General features: G+C 43.1%; 1 protein-coding gene across 12 annotated transcripts in view; it reads right to left on the bottom strand.

The window, feature by feature from the left end:
• Positions 1 to 10,362, bottom strand: part of LOC118786578 (ryanodine receptor 3-like) — a 127,563-nt gene that overhangs the window by 21,447 nt on the left and 95,754 nt on the right. For 4 of the 12 annotated variants that reach the window (XM_036541717.1, XM_036541722.1, XM_036541719.1 and 1 more), the window contains 12 exons: positions 10,060 to 10,190; positions 9,430 to 9,756; positions 8,778 to 9,018; positions 8,359 to 8,446; positions 8,180 to 8,272; positions 7,209 to 7,223; positions 5,972 to 6,142; positions 5,775 to 5,834; positions 5,472 to 5,606; positions 5,267 to 5,379; positions 4,119 to 4,218; positions 1 to 106 (listed from right to left, as the gene is read on the bottom strand). The exon at positions 1 to 106 is cut by the window's left edge and continues 4 nt beyond it. In XM_036541717.1, coding sequence (XP_036397610.1) covers positions 1 to 106; positions 4,119 to 4,218; positions 5,267 to 5,379; positions 5,472 to 5,606; positions 5,775 to 5,834; positions 5,972 to 6,142; positions 7,209 to 7,223; positions 8,180 to 8,272; positions 8,359 to 8,446; positions 8,778 to 9,018; positions 9,430 to 9,756; positions 10,060 to 10,190 — 1,580 coding nt within the window. Of the gene's footprint in view, positions 107 to 1,654; positions 1,752 to 4,118; positions 4,219 to 5,266; positions 5,380 to 5,471; positions 5,607 to 5,774; positions 5,835 to 5,971; positions 6,143 to 7,208; positions 7,224 to 8,179; positions 8,273 to 8,358; positions 8,447 to 8,777; positions 9,019 to 9,429; positions 9,757 to 10,059; positions 10,191 to 10,362 lie in introns of all 12 variants that reach the window. The other 8 variants (XM_036541718.1, XM_036541723.1, XM_036541720.1 and 5 more) reach the window with 5 other exon arrangements.

Genomic DNA, 10,362 nt, shown 5'->3' with positions numbered 1-10,362 from the left:
GCTCAGTGAGTGCGTTGTGACTGAAGTGCAGAATGAGCTGATGAAGTGGGTCTGGCTGCACCTCGGCCTCCTCCTCTTCCTCCTCCTCCACCTTCATCTGGATCTTCTGCACAGATACCCAGAAGGGTCAGCAAGGTGGCCCTCTGGCAATGCCCCCACACCCAACCATTGACAAACCCAATGCATCTACCTTATATTTAAACCCGCTATTTCACAATGTCTGATTTATGTGATTTAATATTCACTTCATCATACAAAATATCTCCATGTAGGACAAAGCACTAAGGAAATTCATATTAGCTTGTGGCGTGGCCATTAAACTTGACAATGTGACCATATGTGAATCAAGCCTGAGGTCAGGATAAACACGTTGCATATCCCACAAAATTAGACTGATGCCATATTGCAACTCTTGCTGCTACTGAGAGAGCTTTTCTGGCTTTTGAACAAAGCCTGCCATTGCTTTGCAGTTAATGCAGCATTAATATTGTCATTACATATTAAAATCATTTTTAGATCACTTACCTTTAAAACATGCAGGTCTACTACATTTGCAAACATAAAGTGGAAGTAAATGAAAACATGTACAATCACATTGAAATTCTCAGTAGCATTGAGGTGACCTGGTCACGCAAGTGCTATGAGTCCCTGATGGAATGTTCTCCAAGACACTAAAAAGGATCTGGATTTGACACTAAGGGCACAGTATTCTTACACCAAGAAAGCATGCATATATACACATGGACACACAGACACAGAGATGGCTTGGCAGCGTCAGTGTGTGTGTACAATAGTTAAAAAAAGGGTGATGGTTGTTATGAAGCATGACTTCATGAGAACTATCAATACTGTACCACTTTGCCCCCATTAAAGCTGCAGATCCAACTGAGAGAAAGGATATAGTTGGTAGTGTGGCGGGGGGAGGTTACAGTAGAAGAATTGCTACTGTGTGTTTTAACATAGTCTTATATATTTTGCAGATTTTCCTGTTGGACAGTTTTCTACCCAGTAGTTCTTTCTTGTTGTGTCCTTAACTGTACCTGCAATTGTGAGTACAATCATTATATTCTGTGAATGTCAATAGTAAATATGATGCATGTTTTGTTATGAGAAAGTTATTAAGTAAGAAAGTAATTGTAAAACATTGTAAAATGCATTTAATCCATATTGCTTATGATAGTCTTAAACACTTTTCTCTCAAGTGTGTAATGTTCCAAAAAAATCCGTAATATTTATTTTTTTTCGGATTAAATATGAAATCACATTAAAATGAATTAATTCAGCCCTTGCATTATCATTTTTTTACTTCAAATGACGTGAAAATGATGCTGATAAGAAAATTTACGAAGGAGACTGCACCTTCCATAAATTTCAGCAGTGAGGCAGAGCATCGGGGAGGATGCTCTGTTACGGCGGGAGAGATGGGCCGCTCCTGTCGGAGAGGGGACTGTTTGCATTGACACTGAGGGGGAAATGGTGTGCCCACCGCGGGTGGGGGAGTCTGTTGGTAATGTGCGGCACGAGCTGGAGCGGGACACGGATGACGGAGACACCAAGCGGAACGCGGCTCGGCGGGAATTGTGCTTGCGAAGCGCTCAGCGACGAGGCCGACCCACAATGCACAGAGGCCAGCGCCGCGGGGGCCGGTACTTACTGCCAGGTCCTGCACTAGCCTCTCCTCAAAGGAGTACGTCTCTGTCTCTATCCAAATTCTCTGATAGCCCATGAGGAAGAGGTTAATAGAGCGATGCCTGGGGAGGGGGGGAAGAGCGAGATTAGGAAGGGTTAACAGGATGGAGGAAGGAGGGGGTGGACGGGGGGGTGGAACAGGAAGTGCTGAACCGATGCTGTTAATCGTTAGTGTGGGGCACTGACTCATCCAACTGGTCAACCTCAGATAGACATGGAAAAATAGTCATGTTTCATATCAAAGCAATCGATGGACAACACCAAGGCTAACTCATTTGAAGAACTTTGGTTACCCACAAAAGTCTTGGTTTCAAAGACTGTTTTTACTTGACAATTTGACAAAATTAGATATAGGTTCCTCCTTCCATATTTATTCATACCCTTGATACTATAAAAGAATAAAAAAAACACATATTGTATTTCTTCTTAAAAATGTTAATATGTTATACACTACTTGTAAAAATATTGTACACAGCCAATCAGATTTGAGCAAATCTGTTTTGAAAAAATGGTATTTCATTATTTAATAATGTTATTTATTATAAGGGTCACATTTATTCACACCTTCAAGTAATCCTGAAACAGAATCAGATGAACAAATCAAAACAGCAACATTCTACATATTGGAACTGCAGAGGCACCCAAATGCTTCCTACATCCTGGTTTTGTAAAAGGAGGCAACACACAGAAAAGATTCATCAATAGCACGCATTGTCATGGCTAAGGTCAGGGAGCTCTCTGAGGGCGGCAGCTAAATGCACATTGATGTCCAGAAGTTGGAAGATGGCTATAAAAAATTCACAAAAAGCTGAATCTATCACTTTCCACTGTAGTGTCCATTAAGAAATTAAAGGCTACTGGTACAGTTGCAACCCTGCCAGGAAAAGCACAGCAGCACGGCATAGTGGCAGGGCTTGTAACTCAAAGGTTGTTGGTTTGATTCCTTGGCAGGCCGCTAATGTTGTACAGTTAGGTATGCTAGTTAATCTGAATTGCCACTGTAAATATCATGCTGCTAAGCAAAAAAAATTTAATGCAAAGAGCATGGTTGTCTCTCTTGCCACCACTGGCTGTTACACAAATGGTTTGGGAGGCAACTGTAAATCTGGAGATATCATAAACAAACTGGTATCTTCAGGTTACATTGTTTTAAAGAGAACCATTTAAAGCTGCATGCATGAAGGTGGCAGTCATGGACAGGTTACAGGGAAGGACCCCCCTTTGAAAGCAAGTCACAAACAGAGACAACCTAAATTTGCCATAAACTGAATGACAACTGGAAACGAAATGAAATTAAAATTGTGATTTTTGGACATACTAATCAGCTTTATGGATGGCATGAAAAGGTGAAGCTCATGTTGTGAAAAAGCCTAAGCCTACTGTGCAATATAGTGTGAGGTTGATTATGTTTTACGGATATCCTGCATTTATGGGTCCTGGAGCCCTTTTTTAAGATAGAACGAGTTATAAACTCAAACATGTGCCAGGACATTTTGGCCAAAAAGCTGCCCCTCTCTGTCAAGAAGCTCAGTCTTGGCTGATGTTCATCAAAATGCACAGAGGAAAGGCTAACTGAGCACAAAATAAATGATCTCAACTGATCATCTCCACACCTCAATCCATCTGAATGCTCATGGCAATTAAATAAAAGTTAAAGACATGGGGGACCAAGAGCAATTCTGCCACAGGAAATGGTCAAAAATGCCACACAGAAGAACCAGAAACTCACATAAAACTAGAACATATTACCATTGTAAAACACGCCAAATGTATTGATTATAGAATAAATGTGACCCATGTATTTTCTGGAACAAAATCCATTATTTGTGAAGAATATGAGTTCAGAGCAACTAAGATTAAAGCGAAAAATTTAAATTTTTTAAGTACGACTTGTTTATCGTTTTTTCTTTTTCTTCATGTTTTTGTTCCATTTTAGTAATGGGTATGAGTACATACAGAAGGCACTGTAAGATGCAGTTCCACAGCTGTTGCACAGATGGGTACATTAATCATATGTCCCTGATCTCTTTCCACTGGGAAAATATTTGTATTCATACCTAAGACACACATTATTAAACCTTCACGCATATTTTTAAATGGATAAATAAATTTCGCTATTGCAACATTTAAATCATAATATCAATTTAAAGGTTCAGCATTATATTCTAGATAAACTGTAGTGGCAGGGCAACAGCATGCAGTTTGTACTTTAGGCATAATCTTCAAAAAGCATTCAAGAGTTTGAAACACTTTTTGCAATTTCAGAGAAGTCCTGAATGAATGACCAATGACCATGTGACTCTGATGAACTGCAGGCTGACCAATCAGAATCTCAGTGGGAAGTATTGTATGAGAGTTACTGTACAAACTATGGCTGGGAAGGGGAGGGAAGAGGTCACATACGCCAGTCCTCTCCGGGCTTACATTACCGTTAGCATGGAGAGCAGACTGTCATAGTCTGTGTTCTCATGCATTTTTTCCAGCCAAAAGTGTCGGTAGGCGTTCAGGAAGTAATTGTTATTTTTGTGCCTGAAGGGAGGTATAGTGTTGTCATTCAAGAGAGAACAGAAAAGAAGACATGTCAAGACAATGTACAGAAAATAGGATATTATGTCATTAACACAAATGGCAGCCCAACTTCACAAAGTTGTCCAGTTTAGATGTAGTTTTGGGAGGTGTTAGCATTAGCTACAAAGTTGCTAAAAAGGAAAATGGAGGTCGATGGACCAGTAGAGAGGGAGGAAGACCCATCACAATATGGCATGGATTTATGCTTGATGCTGATACAATCAGACAGTCAGGGTTCAAGTATAAAAACAAAACAAAAAAAAGGTTTGGGTAGGAAAAGGAAACAATGTAACCAGATTTGGAAAAAACACCATTGAATTTACACCTGCTTCATAAAGGATACTTTCCCTAAATAACGCTTCAATATCACCACATTTCACAACCAGCTGTGATTTGGAAACAAAGCTGCAATAATGGATAGCCCCAATAACTCATGCCATAAAAAAGTCTCATCTGAACCAATAATAAAATATGAAAGACAGCAGGCAGGACACATAATAGTTTTTTCCCCACTGTTTCTCCTCCAGGGTAAGTCTGATAAATTTACAGTGCAGCAGGGCATGAAATTGTTAGTGTCCTTTTCTCTTTCTTGATAAACGCCTGAGGTGAGACATTTGTCCTGCAGACTGGGAGAGGGAAACTTCACATTAATACAAGGGTCAAACTCTGGCTAGGACAAAAGAGATTCCAAGAGCTTCACTGAACAAGAAAAGTTCCCCGAAAAGAAATAGAACATTATCCAGCTTTGTGTGTCTCTGAGACCGGCCTTCTTTCTCTCTCTGGGACTGGATACAAAACCCTGAAGCATGCCGATCCAAGCTGAACCAAAGACTTGTGGTAAAAATGTGAAGATAAATTAGAGAATATAGCTACAGAGAGGGAAGCAGGATTTCAGACACAGACTACTGGAAGACTGACTGAAGCAACGCAAATAACAAAATAAGTGGGCTTGGTTTAAATACGTGGACATGGCATCTTTATTACCATGGCAACAGCGTGAGCGGCCTACCTGGGCAGGTTGTAGAGTGGGGCCATGCGGAAGCAGGCGACCACCGCACGCTTGCGCTGTTTGGAGAGCAGCTTCTGCCACACGCACTTCTTAGACCTCAGCGGCTGCTCCACCTGGTGGTTGCAAAAGGAAAATTCTCAGAAGGCCACCTACGCTGTGGAAGACACACAGTAGCGTGGGGGAGGCTGGGTGCGGGGCACCTGACCTGCTCCAGGTGGAAGACAGCAGCGGAGATGCTCTGCACTCGGTCCACGATGCGCTCGGGGTCTGGTGGCTCCTCATTCTTAACCACCACGTCCTTATACAGATTGAGCTGCCACCTCACTGCAGGGTCCTCTGACTAAAAGAAGATTCAGCACAGCTGACATTAATTCAACCAGTTCAGAAAATCTTCATAAGAGTCAGCTACCCTTACCCAGTGTGCTTACTGCTGACCCCAGTCAGTGGCTCATTACTGAATGAGTGACTGTCTATTATGTGGACAAAATCCTCTTTTTCCCCCATTTACCTTCTCTTGCAGGTGAAGATTCTGCCGTAGGTGGTCTTTGACCTCTTCGTCTGTATCTTTCTGTTGAAACAAAAGAAGGGAAAGAAAAAATGTATTTAAAAACATGTTCTTACAGGGTACTCCATCTGAGGCCATACCAGTGACAGGACGGGGGGAATCTTTTGGATGGTAATGGCAGCGCTGGCCCGTTTCCTCACCAGACTGTAGCGGATCTTGGCCAGCGAGATGAGCTCCTGGTCCCCCGGGGTGCACATGTTGAGGCCGATTGGCAGCATCTTTTTCAGGGCCGCCACAATGAGGGAGGTCTGGATGGAGTAGAACTCACCTCGGCGCTTCTTGTGTCTCCGCTCCTGATCTTGACCCCCCGACTGGTGAAAATAAATCACCTTTAATCATCCACCTTCACTTTACACATTAGGGACAACACATGGCCAAGCCATCTCAATGTGTAACAATAGCAGACAGGAGGACTATTTGACAAAACTTCCCACTCGCTAACCACAAATAACTAACCAGGCAACGTTCTTTCTTTCGGACAGCCCTTGGTTGTGCTTGCAGTGTTTATCATTTGTGATTAGCTGGGTGGTTAACATTTCGAATGAACCCCCTTTCAGAGTAAAATACCTCAGGTTTTCCAAGCTGAGTAAATTTGGCACAAGTTTTGTGTTTATAAAATCGATACCTTTGAGGATTAAATTGCTCTACTTAATTTTAATAGCATCTCGTAGGTGCAGTTGAAAACACACCAGGAAGAATGCAGTGCTTTGATTTTATACAAAAAAAGTTAACTCCTGCAGGAATAAATGGCAACCATTATGTAAGCCATTTCATACCTGGCATTTTTTGCGAAAATATTGCTACAGGACACTCCCTTTTAGCAGAATCTGCAAACAGTGGTGCCAGTGAAGCATTTATTACACAGCACTAACTTGAAAAGCTGCATTAGCCAGGATTTGCCTCAATCAATACAACAGTATTTTATAAAGCAGCAGTATGTGTTGAAAAAGGCAAAGTGAAGTGGCTGGCACAGTCAAGACACATATATCTTACTCAGTAAAACAGTATTGGGAAACATATAATTGTAAGGACAGAGGCAACAACAGGTAGACAGAAAGCTGAATGCCCCCTTTTTCTAAAAAAACTGAGTACTAGGCATGTAATAAACACAATACAGCAGGCTGCTTGTCTTTACACACAGCTGATGTGTTGCAGTGCGTGACTCCCCATGGTCTCCATTAATTGAGATGTGACAAAGCCTTCCCACATGATGATGAAATGACGCCCTTATGGTGCCAGTTGTGATCAATGAGATGATGCTCATTAGCGATTGACTGGTGACTTGTGTTTATCACACGCCATACACCGCAGTACACCTTAGGCAACTGCCGCTAGGAGGCCTGCCTCCAAGTCACAGCTCATGCACTCTGACTGTACCTTTCCCAGAAACGACTGTGTGAGGGAGAGAGCACAGGTGAAAAGCACTTGAGTCAACACAAGCATTGCACGGGATAAAAACCTGCAATTACTAAAATGTTAATTCCTTGTATCTAGATTTCTATTTTTTTAATGAATGGTAGATATCATTTGATTACTCAATTTCATTAGGCTCATCTGAATGACAACCCACATGACATTAACAAAATTGATACATTCCATTTTATGTATACATTACATACATATATACATAAATAATAGCTTTCAGGCTATTGGCATGCATTTGGGAAAATACAGTAAAATGACATACATTTGAATATAATGTGCAGTAAGTCATACACATCTTTACTTGTGAGAAAACATTCACAAGACATATACACTAATATAACGCATCTACTTCGGCACTTACATTTAACTTGCTATTCTTGCTGATACTCCTGTGACATGTATTTAATGTATCATGCCATATTAGCCTTGATTTGCTGTATAAGGCAATTTGCTAAATAGTAATACCACTACTATGGAATTAGTAACAATTTATTATATTTCATTATGAAACAATATTTTACTTTCTGTAATTATTACTATTTTCATAATTAGGTTTTACCAAAAATGAATATGTAGATATATTTCCCTGTATTCTCATACATTACTTTTTGATACTGGCTGTCCTTTGGACACTGGGTGTACAGTCAGACCCAGAAAATGCCAGAAAATGAGGACACTGGAGCTGTATCTGTAACAGTGAGATAATAACCCAATGCCTTCCAAATGCTGACAGTGAACAGAGAGGTATGCTAACCAGGGATGTATTGCTCAGGGATAACCAGAGGGGAATTGATCCGCTGCACTAGGCAATTAGTGTCTCCCTGGTTCAGGGACAGGGCCTGTTCATTTATACAGGCTTGTCTGCAGGTAGGAGAAATGGGCTGATTTCATGACTTTAGCAGAAACAAACCAGGCTATCTTACCTTTGACATCTTGGTCTTGCTATCACCGGTTAGGAAGGAAAGGTTGTTGATTTCATTCTGAACCACAAAGTTTTGCTCTTCCCTTTTGAAGTTCTGCAGAGGAAAAAACAGACCATGATGCCCAAGGAGACAACTCCACCCTACAATTTCCACAGATTACAGGCAAGTTGAGCTCTCACATGGGACTTGCACCAGAGGATGAAAATCTCTGCCACCATTCTGAACAGCTCATTGGAGTCGGCTTCCGGCTCCTTCAACCACCTAGACCTGGAGGGGAGAAAGAACAATAGTGTGCAACCATGATTCTTATAATGCCTGCCAACAGTTTTTTTACCCTCAGATGAACAACAAGCCATGGGCACATCACTTGTGGTGGAACATGATCATACATGCACCAAAAACCATACCTGCTGTGTAGGGGAACTGGAGTACCCAGAGACAAGCAGAATGTCTGATGTTCTGGAGGACCTGCAACGCTGATTAACCAGTTGATTCAATGGTGACTTACCATTGGATAAGTCACCATTGAGAGGACCAGTCAACACGGATGCCTGCACTCGCCCACAACCAGGGAACCATGTGCATAGTGCTGGATTACCTGTTGATGTCCACGTAGCGGATGAGCATGGGGTAGAAGGCGTACAGGTCCCTGCAGAGCACGGCGAACTCGTCCAAGATCAGGAGCTCTGCCTCCTGGGTGTCGCCCTTGCTGTCGGCCTTCAGCAGCTCCTCCTCCGCCACCACCTTCACCGTTTTCTTCTTCAGCTTCTCCAGCGTGGGCAGGAAGTGGGTCTTCAGCAGGTCCGCCCGCGCCTTGCTGATGATGGGCTGGGCGTACACTGCAAGAGATACAGAGGGAGTCATCCAGGGACAGACCACAGAGGAAGAGGCTACAGGCATTTCACAGGGGTTCAGAAATCAACTGTGCTCACCGTTATTGCGTCATTTTACTACTACTACACTACCTTATGAATGAAGCATGTTATTCCTCCATATCAACAATGGAAGCATCTACAACATTGCAATGAATGAAATCAGATAAACACTGCACCGGTTCTGGTGGACATGCTTTTGGACTTACCACTGAAAACCACTAAAACACACGTCAGATATCTAATGGCCATTCCAAACAAGATCATTTTAATAGTCGTATAACCCCATTCAGTACAGTCAATCGGCAAATTAAACACAAGTCATGAGCTGGCCAACCGCAGGACCAGGCCCCTCTTGGCCCCGCCCCCTGCACCCACCAGCGATCCTCTTCATCCAGGAGGCCTCGTCGATGCCCAGGTTGCTGTTGAGGATCTTGAGGATGTTCCCCAGGATGACGCTGAGGTGCTCGGAGGTGACCGTGGTGCAGCAGGGCGCTCCCCCGCTGCTCTCCGACGTGTTCTCGGGCCCCTTCTCCCACCAGTACGAGAGGTAGTTGCAGAGCATGGGCAGCACCACCTCGATGACGTGCGGCATCTCGGTGTAGCGCGCCCCGGACTCCGCCATGTCGTTGATGTCCTTCATCAGGCCGTCCAGGCGGGGCATCTCGGGGCACATCTCCTCCACCGTGTCCGGCATGCTCAGGACTGCACACACACATTCAGCAATGCGTTCAAAACAGCGCGTTCAAGCACCCCCAACCCAGTGCGACAGCAGCAGATCATAGAGTAGACCAGAACTGTGATGCATCATGTCTCACGATGCGATTTCCAATGCACTGTGACCTCACTTAATAAGTAGCAGGTACTGCAGATCTTGTCACTGCACAATAAGGTATGAATAAAGTAAAATTAACTGTTTCATTTTACAATCCAAAGCAGCAACGGTTCAGAGTGTAATGGGTGAGGCTGGAAATGATTTATGATTGCTGATGCAGCAGGCAAACTCACTGGCCCGTTCGCGGGGAGTCTTGGTGTTGAAGACGGAGCAGGGGTTGTGCATGTTGAGGTAGGGCTCCAGGAAAGCCACAGGCATGGCTCCTGCCAGGGTAGCCAGACACTCCCCCAGGGCTGGCAGCTGTCTGGATGGGCACAGAATCAGGACAATAATTTACTTAAATACCACTGCTGTCATATTGATATATATCCAACATCTTTTCAAATATCTCGCCTATTATCAATCTGTCCAAGTACATTTATCACACAGCTTTCAATACCAGATAAAGCTCACTAGAGCATTTGCATCGGGTTATT

Source organism: Megalops cyprinoides, chromosome 12 (assembly GCF_013368585.1).
Source record: "Megalops cyprinoides isolate fMegCyp1 chromosome 12, fMegCyp1.pri, whole genome shotgun sequence".
NCBI classification, from domain to species: domain Eukaryota; kingdom Metazoa; phylum Chordata; class Actinopteri; order Elopiformes; family Megalopidae; genus Megalops; species Megalops cyprinoides.
Note: the sequence above shows the minus strand (reverse complement) of the source record. Positions and strands in the feature narration are given on the sequence as shown.